The following is a 15,472-nucleotide window of genomic DNA, read 5'->3' as shown; positions in this document are numbered from 1 at the left end:
CAAGGTGAACCAGTTTCATTATTATGGAAAAGATTGTGATGAAATGAAAAATTCACAGTCAAATAGCAAATGTAGAGGCAGAGGTTATGTTCACAAATACATAATTATAATATTTTCATCACAGTATTGATAAAATATTTATTGCTGCACAAGCATTATCTGGAAAAAATAGGTAATTATGTCATTACTATTTTTTTATTCTCTTAAATAAAATGTATTACCGGAACATTACATTTCTGCATATAGCCTATCTAATAGCAGAAAGACCAGGCTTTATTTTCAGTAGCTCACAGTAGCTGACCAATCGCCTTCTGAAACTAAAATAGACATTAGCCTGCTTTCACACGTTGGACGAAACCCGCTCGGATCTAGATTAATATCTGCAATTCATCAGCTATTTAATCAATTTTCCCAAAGATTTTCTAAAATGTTTTACTACCCCACAGTTTTGAAGCGGCATACAGGATGTTTTTCTACAATCTGGTGAGTAAAATCTTCTCTTTACCGTTTCAAACCGATTTATAGTTTAACTGGTGAAGTTATAAAATGGCTACTCATAGTGCGTTTTTGTCACAGGGGAGGGAGGGATTATTAGCCCGTTATTAATGGTTGTTCTCTCAAATTGGGTTTGTAATTGATTATAAGTTTTTTTAAGAGACTCGACTTCAACGCTGGTGGTTTATTAATTAAAAGTATAGTACATTTTTGGAATAATACAACCATTAAAAATCCACCTTAACGCCTCCATCGTCCCTCAAACTTCAGAGTTTATGCCCCAATCTTCCTTTTAATCTCTTTAAGTAAAGACCCTACTTATCAATTAAGTGGCAAAAATACTTTCATAATTAATGTAAAGACTAACTGAGATGCATAAATGTTTCACTTGGTCTGTTAAAGGCGTTTTAAGGTAGGATACACTTGACTTCAGACATTTTGTTCCTGAGTGAAGAATTGTCCAGCGCGTACAACCGACGCACTATTCTTTTCTTAGTGAGTTTTTAATATTTTAGTAATTTTCCCCTATGTAAAACCTAGGTTTCAGATTCTCCATCATATAAACTACGCACACTTTTAGAGCATACACATTAGGAATTGCTCAGTATGAAAAGAAAAAAAAAAAGCCCAGAGTGCAGGTGCATCAAAGATAACAACTATCTGGCAACATTGATACTGCAGCCAAAACAAGAAATCTAAGAAGCCTTTGAAGACAACAGCTTTGAAGATGAGGTGAAGGTCAAAGGTTACATTTTGACAAAGAAGAAAAATAAAATGCATGTAGGCTTGTTGTTGCAAATATGACATTATTTCATGTGTTTCTTAAGTTGTCCAATTCCCATTTTCTTGAGTGACATGAGTATTGTCAGGGCAGACTGACCAAGGTTTAAAATGTTAATATAATAATTCAGGATTTAAGGGATAAAAGACAACAATTTGCACAGTGTTGCACTGTATGCATAATGAAAAAAATATGCTCATCAAAGAAATGAAATGTTTGAAAAAAATATTACTGACATATTTTAGCCTGCAAGACATGTTTTTCCACAGTCTGTTCAGTTTAGGTTGAAACACAAAATAATAGTTGCTATAGTCCTACAATGGTAAACTGAGCTCTCAGTTTATTAATGTGAAGCAGGAATATAGCATAAAAAACATTTTAGACCGCACTCATTAGAACGCTCTCAGAGAGGGTGGTGTTTAAGATAGGTAGGGGTCTTAAATTGTGTGTGTGTGTGTGTGTGTGTGTGTGTGTGTGTGCGTGCGCTTTTTGTCTTAATGGTTGCTAGTGCAGATGACTTAAAGCTCTGATGAAACAAGATCATATCAATGCTCTGTGTCCATTTCAGGCTGGTTGCTACAAAAGGCATCAGAGTTACTCGCCGGGATTTCCTAAAAGTCAACGTCAAAAGCACCTGGTAAGAAATTATTTTAGTCATTGTCACATATTTGCAATTGTCTGAACTGTGAATCTGTCCAGTTACAATAAAGCTAATGCCCATACAGTGATGACATCATGAGCTACGTGCTGGGGCAGGTACCACCCCCTCGGCCTGGTCTGCCACGACCTCGCTTCTCCCTCTACCTCTCCTCACAGCTCCAGTATGGCGTCATCCTCGTCTACCACCGCCAGTGTGCTATTCTCCTGGGTAAGAAGTTGTCAGCAGACTGGAGGAAAGAGACAACGTGCACTGGTTCTTGACTTTGATCTTGTGTCCTTCCAGCTGAACTTCAATCCATCGTGGGCTATCTGTTGAAACAGAGGGCGTCCCAGAAAATTGATATGGATGAGCACGGCAGGTGAGAACAGGTGCTCAACATTTCACACATTTGTCTGCTCTTACAAACACAAAGTCAATCCTGCTTCTTGCTGCTGGGCCTCGTGTTGGCTTTCAGACAAGCCCTGGACTTCCCTGATGCCCTGTCTCTCCTGGAGGAGACAGAAGGAGCTCTTGACCCTTTATTCGGAGTGATGTACATGGGAAAAGCCTTGCCCAGTCCTAATACACTGATACAGGTACCCAAATATATAAGGAATAAGGAAGGAGATTTATTTGATTGGAAATCGTGTCAATATTAGCACTGATAAAATGAGTGTACTCCGTGTACTCTTCTGTGTCTCTCAGATGGGTCAGGAGTATCTGAGAGAAACCTCTCCTGAGCATCCTGAACTAGCCAGTCCAACTTCTGCTGCTGCATCAGAGAGTGGTAGGATGACTTGATGTGCTGTAATGGCATGAATATAATGATCTCTTCAGGGCTGTGGGTCATTGCAGCAGCAGTAAATACAGTAGAATGTACTGTATGAAATAACTCTTGAAATGATAAATGAATTACCAGATAAATTGATAAATGTAATAAAATGCAGAAACAAAAAAAAGAAAAATATTATTTAATAAGGGCTAACTTGGGCTATATCGAACTGATAATACAATATTAGACTAACAGAAAGACTAAGTAAAGCACAGTGTAGAGCAAGCTGATTATTTAACTGACATCAATTTTAGATACACTTCCAAATATAATTGTGCACTGAGGGAGGACTGGATTTCACTTACTTTGGAAACACATTAAGATTAAGATCCAGTATAAACAAAAGGAATGATTTCAGCAAGCGTGTATTAAATGCTAAGTAAAGAGAAAACACAAGGCCTGTCCTGGTTATTTGATTATCAGCATTAATAAGATGTCAGCTGTGCAGCTTAACAGAGAGACATACACAAACATGTCCAGAAATGTACAGTTGTTGGATTGTGTACAGTGATATACACAGAAATACCAACAGGTGACAGAAATAGACAGAACTCCGGCAGAAATCCAGAGCAGCACAGAGCAGAGAGATACTGTAGGTCAAGTCAGGGCAGAGCAGACTGACTTCAACAATATCCTCCTAATTGGCCGAGGCCGATGCCGCGGTGTCGCATTTTACTCGGCAGAAGAGAGCACTTTAATTGCAGCTTGGTTAGTTGTGTTCATTCCTGCTGGTTTGTGTAGATGTTGAAATAGTGGCTTTTTAAAGTGCTCATATTGTGCTTTTTGGCTTTTCCCCTTTCCTTTATTGTGTTAAATATATATATATATATATATATATATATATATATATATATATATATATATATATAATATTTTATAGGTTTACAAAGTGAAAAAGCCCAAAGTCCACCCAAAGGGACTTACCATCTTCCAGAGAAAACACTGTTCACAAACTGCTCCAAACAGCTCTATTGTAGTCCAGCCTTTACTTCCGCGATGAACGTGCGTCACTTTGTAACACGTTATAATGCTCGCCTAACTGCTAACGTGGCACGCCCTCATGCTCTGCAACTGACAAGCTAGCAGTACTTGCTGCACATGTGTGACTCCCAACAAAGATGGTACAGAAGTGTGATGCCTCACTCTGTAGCTAAAACAGAGAGCTCAACACACAGGGTGAAAAGAGGAGCTGCAGCAATGTGCAGTACAACAAATATATGGTGTTTTCTGAAAATTAAACCACATAAACCTATTCTGGTACAACCGCTAAATACAATTCTGAACCTGAAAATGAGCATAATATGAGCACTTTAAAAAAATATATTAATGTCACCCATATTTTCCCCAGGCATAACTGCAACTCCAGAAGCCATTACTCTGAGAGAGACAGAGCCGTTCGCTATCCCTGTTGCAGAGGTACAGCTGTCAAAAGAAGCTCATGCAAAGAAATACGTACACATTTTTGTAGCCTGCTGGTCTACCCTTGCATCCGTCTTTCCCTCCTTTCTTCCTTCTTCTCTCTGCTAGTTTGAGGGTGAGGAGCTTACCGATCAGCATCCAGAGACAATTGACTTCCTCTTGGCCCAAAGAGATAACTTTCCAGAAGGTGCGTGATAAAACTAGGAGCTCCTTTCTCTCGTGAAACAATGGTGACATGAGATAGTTATATTCAGGGTTTGGTCAGATTACTTTGAAATGTAATCCATTACTGACTACAAATGACATGGCAATTTTTGTAATCAGTAACGTAATCAGTTGGATTACCCAAAACATGTAATGTAATCTGATTACTTTAAGATCACTTCAATAAATATGCACCTTAAGTAAAAGACACCGCCACAGAATTTTTCTCTTTATTATTTCATTACATCTAAGAAATCTTTTTGCTCTCATTAAAGCATTCCTAGCATGATCAATACTGATGTGGCAAATGCAAATTTAACCTTCACTAAATGGTGAAATAACTGAAACCGTTAGTTTACCATCATTGGACCACCTGATAGCTAGCAATGTTTGAACGATGCCGAGTATGTTCCTGTAATGGTAATGATAACGTTCAACTTACTTCCAAGTGTTTCTTTAGATTTGAAGTAGATATTAGCACCGTTGACAATAATTGCACTTTTGGTTTGCACACAACATACACATTATTATTTTCCACTGTCTTTAAATCGAAGTTGTGGCAATATTGCCAACTAGTAAACACATTTTTCCCAACTGAAACGGGTCTGTCTTTTGAAAGTCGACGGCTCCTCCATCTTGAGTTTTGATTTGAACCTTTTTCTTGTTTGAAACTACACAGGCAATTGGATGATGGTGACATCTAGTGGACAAACGAATGAACTGCTTGTCAAATTAAAACATAGGCTATCATGAAAAAGTTGCATTGTTTGCATGATAAAATATAATCAGGTAATCCTCAACAATGTAACTGTAATCTGATTACACTGTTTTATTGTAATCTGGGTTGATTATAGTTACTTGATTTTTGTAATCTGATTACGTAATCCAGATTACATGTAATCCGTTACTCCCCAACCCTGGTTATATTTTTTCTTCCCTAAACCTTCTCTAACAGGAGATGTGGAGATGGCAAGAGAAGAAGTGACACCAGGAGAGCAAGAGGGGGAGATGGAAAGGGGCGGAAGAGAGGAAGACCTGGAGAAACAGAGAACAAAAGACCTCACAGGATCCTCTATCGAGTAAATCATCCAGATTTGCATGGAAACATCAGCACAAACACACACAGATCCACACAAGCGCACAATGACCGTGTTTCTTCCTGTGCCAGATTACAGCCCACCACTCTCTCCAGTGAGTACGCCACGTTGTTGCCTCAGGAAGAGCCAGACCTGGCCGTGGAGAAGCCTGGACCCCCCTCAGACCACCTCACCCCCGTCTCTGTGCCCGTCCTCCCCTCCCCACCATCTGCAGTGGAGGAACGTCAAAGACAAACTCTTCAGTCAGAGGTGCCAGCTTTTTTTGTTTTTTTTTGTTTAAACTTACGTGCAAGCAGCACAATGTCTTTTAAATCAAACTCACATTGATAAAGTGCCGGGAGTTTTACCTTCTAATGCCTTGTTCAGTCTACAGTTATAAAGTTATATTATACAGAAGGCTTGTATTGTGTGGACACTCTGACAGTTTTGTTGTCATTACTTAGAATTCCTCATGGGGGCGACAGAAACTACACACTATAGCTTTAAATAGATTGAGGTCCAGTGGTTAAAATGTCAGTTGGAGGGCTTTTCCTGATGAATGAACAAATGCCAAGCTGAAGGAATGAAAAAAGGGATTTTCCACAACCTGCCAACCCAAAAGTTGTTCTTATTATAAAGAGAAACTCAGACTGCATTTGACAGCTGAAGGAAAGTTCTGGTAAATTTACTTCCCACTGCCCTCCTATGCCCAGGATGTGCTGCCTCCAGAGGTGAGGAGGAGGAAGAGGAAGAGGCAGCTGATCTTCTTTGACCCAGAGACGCAGATCCCCCAGGAGGTGCTGCAGCAGCAGATTGACAACCCTCTATTTGAGACCACACGTCCACTGTTCGCACCGCCTCCTTCTCACAGGATGCGCCCTGCTGCTGAGCTCCTCAAGAATCCCTGCCTGCCCTGTCAGTAACACGCCTGTAAAAAAAAAAAAAAAGTAAAAACACAGATCTCATTTCACACTTCTGACAGCCATGTTTCCCATAAACACTGACCAGCAGCTTTCTTTTCATGTGATGCACTGTAAAACATTTTTGTTTACACCATAAAACAATCCAACAGATTTCCTGTGAAATACAACCCAGTAGCACCAATTGTAAAATGTGAATGATTATAGGCTGTTGATGATGGTGTTTCTAAAGTCTTTCCTCAGACTTCTCATACTCATCTGCACCTACTGCTATTTTGAAAGATGTGACTTAACTAACCTTTTCAAACATAAACCTCAAAGCAAGTTCTCCTCTGCAGTCTTGCCTGAAGAGGTGTTGTTTCTATGGAGACGGGCTGCGACCATTAGGCCTCTCTCAGGCTTGGACCAGCAAGTCGGGGAGAGAGGGCCCGAGTCCACCGACTCTGAAAAGGAAAGAGAGCGCGAGATGGCTGAGGCCGCAGAGGTTGCTGAGACTGCCGAAAGAGACGAGGGGAACCTTGAGCTCCTTGAGGTGTGGAAGGATGTTTGTTTGTTTGTTTGTTTGTTTGTTTGTTGGTATCGATATCTGAAGCCTTTTCGTGCGGGAAGAAGATGGGAAATGATGAAAAATGGATTGTGTTTGTCTGTGTGTGAATATAGGTCCCCAGAGATGTGGCAGAATCAGAGAAGTTGGCTATTTCAGGTAACCCTTGTGTAAAAAGAAGACTATGGATTGTGGATGTGGATTTAAACCAGTTGACCAGGGACAGCCAGTTTGTGTTTAACTGACGGTAAAATTGTTCTCCTCAATGTGTTTCTACTGCAGTGGCATTCAGCACAAGCTGAGGTCAGAGGCCAGGGTTAGGCATGTATCACTTATGGTTAAGGGTTAGGGGAAGCCTCCAGAGTGTGTGTGTGTGTGTGTGTGTGTGTGTGTGTGTAGAACATGGTTCACTGCCGCTGGAGGGCTCCAACCAAAGGGAGGCGTCTCGAGATATCATCTCCCCTATGTTCACACCCGAGAAAGAATGGTAGGTGAACAAAGAAAGATATGTTAAGTGTGTGAGCGCAGTCATGCTAACGTGCACGTGTGTGTTGGCAGGTCCGCTGTCTCCAGGTCTGTTTCTACACTGCAGGACATCCCAGAGGCGGTGGACGAGTTGCTGGGAAGAGCTGCAGCAGAGTCTCCTCCTGGGTAATGACCATGGACGCAACACCATCACTAACCAGTAGAAAATCAGAGCTGAGAATTTTGTTTTTCCATTTAGTTAACTTTGGAGATAATAATATGATTATGTGCTTGTGGTTAGGCTGCTGCTGGATTTGCCCGAGCATGAAGAAGCACCTGTGCTGTTTCAGTCTCTTCTGCCACCAGATGTCGACCGCAGAACTGTCAGCAACGTTTTTCAGAGGCTCTTGGGTAATCAGAATCAGAAAGGGTTTTATTGCCAAGTACGTTTTTTAACACGTACAAGGAATTTGTTTTGGTGTTGTTGGTGCACGTCACACATTCTTTAGATTGAATATTAAACAATATAAGTATAAGTACAAACAATATAAGTATATTTACATAGTATGTATTAAGTTAAAAATAAAGAATAAATAAAGATATAAATAAAAAATAAAGAGCAAAGAGCATTACAGCAGAGAGAGAACAGTGGCATGAAGGTGGAGTGTCAGGGTGGTTTCCGGGCCTTGTTAATAAGGCTAGTGGCGGAGGGGAAAAAGCTGTTCATAAACTCAAAGAGTTTGTGACTGGGGTGGGAGGGGTCGGCCACAATCTTTCCAGCACGCTTCAGAGTCCTGGTGGCATATAGGTCCTGGAGCGGCAGCCAATCACCTTCTCTGCTGACCGAATGACACGCTGCAGTCTGCCCTTGTCTTTGGCAGTGGCAGCAGCGTACCAGATGGTGATTGAGGATGTGAGGATGGACTCAATGATGGCTGTGTAGAAGTGTACCATCATTGTCTTTGGCAGGTTGAATTTCTTCAGCTGCTGCAGGAAGAGCATCCTCTGTTGTGCTTTCTTCACGAGGGAGCTGATGTTCAGCTCCCACTTGAGGTCCTGGGAGATGATAGTTCCCAGGAAGCGGAAAGACTCCACAGTGTCAATTGTGGAGCCACAGAGGGTGATGGGGGCAGGTGGGGCTGGGTTCTTCCTGAAGTCCAAAGCATCAGTTTCAGTTATCCAATCCCATCCCTTTACCTGTGTTGAAATCGTATTAATGTTACAGCATCAACAAAAAGCTCTTTAATAAATGTGTGGTCGGTGAGTTATGAGATCTGACTTTTGGTTTAGAAGAAAGTCTGAGTCAGGTCTTTGAAAATACCAAATGGTGTCACTAGTGGAAGCTTTAATAATGAGCTGGTAGGAGCTGAGGGACTAATAACACACAGGGGGTTCATGTACAAGAGTTCATAGGAAAATAATTGGATTTAAAATAGAGATATTTCAACCAAATTTAGCTCCAGTCAAAGTTTTAGTAATTATTTTTTCATGAGCTATTATCCAGATTTTCCCTACCTTGATCTTTTTGTGTAAAATTGTGGGTTTATTTACAGCGATGGGGATGTTTTAAATGCAGTGTTTGTGACTTGTCTGCAGAGACTTTATCGGCCAGGAAACTACGTGCGGAGCAGGACGAGCCTTATGGTGACATATTAATATTACCTGGATCCAACTACGAAGAGGGGAATCTGGATTTGTGATGTGTACACGGTCACTCGAGTCCCCACGAGCCTCCAAAACAAACATCATTGTTCAGTCTGATAGAAGATTATTTGTCTGTTCCTGACATTTCCTGTGTTCACTTCATCAGAAAGAAAAAAAAAAAAAACATCTGGATTTAAAACAATATCATAAAAGACAAATATGCATAGAAGTCAAATGTTTTGTTACTAATCACTTCATAAGATTTGTCATTGGTGTGAGCTGTTGACATGCTTGAAATTATTGAAGTTTTTAAAACCTACTGGTTTTTATAATTTCCAAAAGCAAATCATTGGTCCCATTTGCTACTGTGACCAACATGTTTTATTAATTCTATGAGATTTCAGATGAGTATTTTAACTATTTTCATGGTTGCATTTTTTCATATTTTTTAAAGACATTACCTCATGTTAATCTGCACAGAAGTTCTGGTTAATGTAACTTATGTGTCCCTTTGAACATGAACTACAAAATAAAAACTTTTGAAGAGCTCTGTCAGTTATTTCTGTAAAGAAAGCATGCACTGTATATTGAAAGGTATGTGTAGCATGCAGAGCAGGACCGGTGTGGCAAAACATGTTGCAGGGGTTAAGGAGGTGCAAGGAGGAGAGAAAGAAAGTTGAGTGAAACTGGATCTCTCCTCCCCCTGACCGCATCTTGATTCTCCTCTTAAGACTTTCTCAGGGGGTTGTGACCGAAGTTTATTATTAGCATTTGTCTCAGCTCTCTCTTTCTCACCCTCTCTATCTGTCCTCCTCTCTTCGTCTCAATTCTGCCCGTCGCTTTGTGTTTTTGTCTTGTACTTTTTTGTTCACTTGTGTTTGATTTCTGCTTTTCTTTATTCCTCTTAAGCTATTTTTTCTTCTGTCAGTTTTGTGGCTAGTTGTGTCTCACTTTCACTTCTAGTTTCCAATGACAACATTGCTATATTTGACTGTCACAACTCCATGTCCCGTAGTTTTTTCTGTGACCATCCTAGTCGTCGAGTTTTGCTGCTTTTGCTTCACCTGCCTCTCTCCTTCACCATAACCCCCTCCATCCTCTTCTCTTCTCTTCCACTCGAGCTCTTCTCATCTCTGAGGAACTCTGCACTTCTGCATCATGGGAAAGACAGAGCTGTGCTCGCTCTACAAGGGCTTTCTGGACTGTATTTGCCTCTGCCTCTCTGTAAGTCTCTCCATTTTCTGTGCATGCATTTGCTGTATTTTTGCTTTTATTTTTTTCTGTCACATCTGCATCGTAGTTGACTTTGACCTGAAATCATCTGCACTATGTGGTGAGGTTTTATTCATAATTTTGTATTCAAGCACCACAAATCAAGTGCAGACTGGGTGTGTGTTTACATGTGTCACTTGCTTTTGTGCATGGTCTATTTTGTGGCCCGTGTCCTGCAGTAAGTCTGCACATGCTGGGCTTCTGATATTAATAACAGTCTCAGAATGTGGATGGAAATAGAGCCTAAGCTCCTCCAAAGAGGCCAGAAGTCATTTGACATTTCTTATTAACCTCCTTTAGAGCAAACTTAGGTCGTCAGGATCAACCCTAATGTAAAAGTTTGCATTCTGGAGGATTTTATTTAATCACGGCTGCATTCAGAGTCTACAGTTATGAAAGAATACATGAAATGTAACGCCTTTCAATGCAGATTTGTTACTCTGTGTGTGCATTTGTCTGCATGTAAGTTTGAATGCATCAGTCTTAACCAAGGGTAAATCCACCCAATGACGTTTAAGACCCAGAGGTCAGACGTCACTCACTCTGTCTCAGAGAGGCACAGAGGCAGGTTGATTTTGCTCCACCTTGTTTCCAGCGGAGCAGCAATGAGGCTGCAGGCGACAATGAGAGGGACACTGAGAACGGCCACCTGATCTACAAAAGTGGGGACGTCCTCGAAGACAGATGTAGGTATCAGTTGGAATTGTTGGCAGCTCTTGTAAAAATGCTCCCGCTTTAACTTCACCTCAATCTCTCTCACAGATGAGATAATTGACACTTTAGGTGAGGGAACCTTTGGGAAGGTGGTGCAATGTTTGGACCACAGCAGGTAATTTGCTTCATCTAATAATGAAAGTTGGACCAATCTGCAACATGTGTTTATTGCTTTTAAAAACCTTTTAACACACAGAGGAGGAGGTGGGATTGCTCTGAAGATCATTAAGAACTTGGATAAATACAGAGAAGCAGCCAAACTGGAAATCAATGTTCTGGAGAAGATCAGCGAGAGAGATCCAGATAACAGACAGTGAGTAGTTTGTAATTTTGACTCTTTTTCTGTCTTTTACATTTCATCTATGTTTTTTCCCCCCCATCAGTCACTGTGTGCAGATGCTGGATTGGTTTAACTACTACGGCCACGTGTGCATCACTTTTGAGCTGCTGTCTCTCAGCACCTTTGACTTCTTGAAAGCAAACAACTTCCTGCCTTATCCCATTAACCAGATCCGACACATGGCCCACCAGATCTGCGACGCTGTCAGCTGTGAGTCCAAAATGCATCACATCAACTGTCCCACTTTTGCGTTTTTCTCTTGTACCTCTGGATCAATGTCAGTGATGACAGGAAGAGGATTATTAACAGCTGTCCCACTGATGCAGCAGCGAACAAGCCAGGTAGATACAGTATTTAGAGGGTGACTGTGACCTGAAGATGATAGAAGTGTTCCTGACGTACAACCCCATACCAGATTAAAGTGAAAGACAAACACAACTAGGGCTGTGACTTACAATTATTTTTCATTCAGGATTTTTGCTATACATACGCTATCATGACTGTCTGATTAACAAAAAACTCGACCAGACGAGGGCGTTTGCTCTCTTCTGTTAAATCTACTTTCCCTCCTCCTGCAGTTCTCCATGACAACAAGCTGACTCACACAGACCTGAAGCCTGAGAACATCCTCTTTGTCAACTCAGACTACTCCCTCATATACAACTCTGAGAAGGTAAACAACTGCAGGCATGATGGCTGGGACCTTCAGTGATGAAATAAAATCTGGATGGTTAATAAGGAGGGATTAATGCAGGCAGATATTTGCTTTATGGTATGGAAATTTTGCTCAGCAGAACCTGTGAAACCACCCACATGTGTTGGTTACAGGTGCACATATTTATCCTGGTTGTGTTTCAAATTCAAATTTTATATCTTAACTTGGGTATTGTTTTCATAGTTCTGACCATAATTTTCTATTGGTAATAATAACATACTCAAGTGATTGCTGAGATCTAGGAGCACTGTGATATCGCTATAAAGAAGTCATATAAGGGAACGTGACACGAGGAGTGAGACAATCACACAGGTTTGAACTAAACCCCAAGGTCAGCCAAACTTATTTGAGTTTGAAAACAAAAGCACACGGTATGGTTATTACACAATCTGTGTTTCATTGCAGTTTTCTTTTGCAGACTTACTGGTTAAACTTTAACCTATCATACTTAAAAGAAAAGTTCTACATTTTTGGAAATATGCTTATTCACTTTCTTGCTGAGAGGTTGATGACCGCTGCCATATCTGTATCCTACTGTAAATATGAAGCTACAGGTATCAAACATTAGCTTAGCTTAAAGACTGGTAGCAGGGAAAAAAGCTAGCCTGGCTTTGTCCAAAGATAACAAAAACCTGCCAACCACCTCCTCTAAGTAATTACCTTTTGAATCTTATTGTGATGTCAAAATGTCTAACTGTTCCTTTAGCATAGTTGTGTGTGCACAGTTTTCCTTTGTAACCGGGGATTATTACCATCACCGGTGTGCTAGTTCAACTAATGTAAAGTGCTGTGGATCTGGCCAAACACTTGGCTTGTTTACTTTCTCTCTTCCTTTAGAAGTGCAATGAGCGGAGAATAAATGACACCACAGTGCGGCTTGTTGACTTTGGCAGCGCTACTTTTGACCATGAACACCACTCTGCCCTCATCTCTACACGGCACTACCGAGCTCCAGAGATCATACTGGGTAAGAGATGTTGATTTAGACCGGGGAGCTGTCAGTCGGTCCTGTTTAGTTGTTTTGAAGATTTTGTCCCTCTTCGCTCTCCCACAGAGTTGGGTTGGAGTCACCCATGTGATGTGTGGAGTATCGGCTGCATCCTGTTTGAATACTACGCAGGCTTCACACTGTACCAGGTCACGATTATATTGGTAAAATGACAGCATGCTGAAAGTAGTGTGATTTGGATCTTGTTGACATGATCTTCACTTTTAGACTCATGACAATAAGGAGCATCTTGCTATGATGGAGAGCATACAGGGACCAGTTCCTCAGAGAATGATTCAAACGAGCAGGTAACACACACTCCTGTACACACAAACACACGTGCAAACTTTGTCTGACAAAACTTAATTTTTTCTCACAGAAAGCAAAAGTATTTCCACCGTGGGCGTCTCGACTGGAATCATTGCTCCAAGGCCGGACGCTACGTGAAAGCCAAGTGCAAACCATTAAGGGTGAGCTGAGACAGGTGCAAACTTTTAAACATGAGCCAAGTACGTGAACTCCCTTGAACGACTTGCTTCTCTCTTTGTTTCTTCAGAAGTACTTGTTATCTCATGGCACAGAACACCACCAGTTGTTTTACCTCTTAGAGAGGATGCTGGAGTATGAGCCCTCCACACGCATCTCTCTTTCCTCTGCCCTGTGTCACCCCTTCTTCCTGCCTCTTCATCATCCAGGAAGGAGTCAAACCTGGAGGAACAGCTGTGATATGAGCAGATGAACCTGAATAGGCAACTGACTCTACGAGGACCATACCAGTGTGTTTGCAAGTTTTAGTTTCTCAACTTCAAATCAGAAGAAATTAATTGAAAGAAGGGCTTAAAATGTTATTATTATAGTGTGCACAATGTTGGAAAAAAAAGTTGAAGAAATACTGTATGTGAGAAATATTTGGCTTTATGGGGGTAATCATGCCGTGAGCCCAACAGGAATATTCCCCCAATGCAGTGGAGACCAGGGTGGTGGTGAAAGAGTGAAGAACAATAGCTGAAGATTTGGATGGATGTGATCTGGAGCGAGTTTTCGAGAGAGCTCAGTGGAAGAACTCATGGGACAGGTGGTTCTGATGTCATGGGGTTGAGGTGGGTCATGTCAATCGGACACTGAAATAACAGAAAGGAAGATTTGTTTGACACCAACAAGCTAATTGGTGACACCCTCAGTCAGCTGATTGAGTTCTAAGTGGGAAAGAAATATCTGACTCTTTAAGTGCTAAGCGCTTCATTACGTTCACATTTATTTAGCACTGGTCGGCTGAAAACGACACTGATAAAAGTGAGAGTGAAAAAAAACAGTTGAGAAAACAATGAAACTTTATAAAGCTAAGGGGAACTGCAACTCACAATACTGTTGAACAGTTTTGAATACCGTGCTCCAGTAATATTAAGCCTTAACCCCCCTCTGGCCCCCCCAAACGGTGGCAAGTATTTTTATAATTTTTTTAATCCCACCTTTATCCCTAATGAGGGGATATTATTCATGTGCATTGATAAATAAAATGTAGGTTACCACTGAATGAGTATTCTTTTGTTTATTGTTATATGTTTATCGTTAGTCTTTTGTAGCACCAAACCTTTGGAGGGTTGGTGGTACATAACACTTCTGCTCAATTAATTTGGTACCCCTAAAATCGCATGTGGCCCCAGCCTGGCCCCTCCATTTGAAATGGTCTAGAGCCACCACTGAAAATTAAAACTGTATCTCTAACATTTAGAAGATAGATACAGATACAAAAAGTATCTTTTTAGTTTTATGCTCTCAGTCATTTATACCTTTATAACAATAATTTGTTTAAAAAAAAAAGTTTTGTATTGAACGACTTCTTTAGTCGTTTAATAAATTCAGTTCTTCTGTTGTCATGTTTTGATTGAGGCAGAGAACGGTCCATCTGTGCACGACACACACACACACACACACACACACACACACACACACACACACACACACACACACACACACACATACACGCTCTCTCCTCACTGGCATATTTATGGAGTGCAGCTCAGCAGAGAGCATGGTCACCAGGCTGAGCGTGTGTGTATACTTGCCAGTTTTTTATCTTCAGCCTTGGCAGAGCTGAGAGAGACGTATTGTCAGCGTATTTGTGTTTGACTTGATGAGACCTTATGACCTCATTTATTAGCTAATTTAAAGCTGCTGAGAATGAATGATGCTAAAATTAAAAGGCATTTTAATGAAGTAAAGCGATATCTCTTTGGGTATGTGCATAGACTTCATCCCATTTACTTGTTGTTTCTCAATACTGAACATAGTTTTTTTAAAGCAGCTACAAAGAGTTTTCTGTGTAACGGTCTCAATTTAAAAGTGATGCCTCTATATGACCTACATAAGCAAACAAGACCATCAGCAAGAAGATTGGCTATTTCTATATAGTAATTCTTAAT

At 40.8% G+C, this 15,472-nt stretch overlaps 2 protein-coding genes across 2 annotated transcripts; both read left to right on the top strand.

Annotated features, from left to right (window-relative positions):
- The first annotated feature begins 427 nt into the window (after positions 1-427).
- On the top strand, positions 428-9,534 carry LOC144519583 (meiotic recombination protein REC8 homolog). Its single transcript, XM_078252816.1, has 17 exons — positions 428-483; positions 1,845-1,913; positions 2,002-2,144; positions 2,220-2,295; positions 2,392-2,512; positions 2,622-2,703; positions 4,097-4,164; positions 4,276-4,354; positions 5,327-5,450; positions 5,540-5,717; positions 6,161-6,362; positions 6,706-6,899; positions 7,028-7,070; positions 7,311-7,398; positions 7,470-7,562; positions 7,678-7,787; positions 8,973-9,534. The coding sequence occupies exons 1-17, from the start codon at positions 428-430 to the stop codon at positions 9,074-9,076; spliced, it is 1,830 nt and encodes a 609-aa protein (XP_078108942.1). The 3' UTR covers positions 9,077-9,534.
- A 267-nt stretch (positions 9,535-9,801) lies between these two features.
- clk2b (CDC-like kinase 2b) lies at positions 9,802-14,573 on the top strand. The gene is made up of 11 exons (XM_078252815.1): positions 9,802-10,244; positions 10,888-10,978; positions 11,055-11,121; positions 11,203-11,319; positions 11,390-11,556; positions 11,925-12,019; positions 12,899-13,028; positions 13,116-13,198; positions 13,278-13,357; positions 13,429-13,519; positions 13,606-14,573. The coding sequence occupies exons 1-11, from the start codon at positions 10,179-10,181 to the stop codon at positions 13,786-13,788; spliced, it is 1,170 nt and encodes a 389-aa protein (XP_078108941.1). The 5' UTR covers positions 9,802-10,178; the 3' UTR covers positions 13,789-14,573.
- Positions 14,574-15,472: the final 899 nt, after the last annotated feature.

Source organism: Sander vitreus, chromosome 6 (genome assembly GCF_031162955.1).
Source record: "Sander vitreus isolate 19-12246 chromosome 6, sanVit1, whole genome shotgun sequence".
NCBI lineage: Eukaryota > Metazoa > Chordata > Actinopteri > Perciformes > Percidae > Sander > Sander vitreus.
Note: the sequence above shows the minus strand (reverse complement) of the source record. Positions and strands in the feature narration are given on the sequence as shown.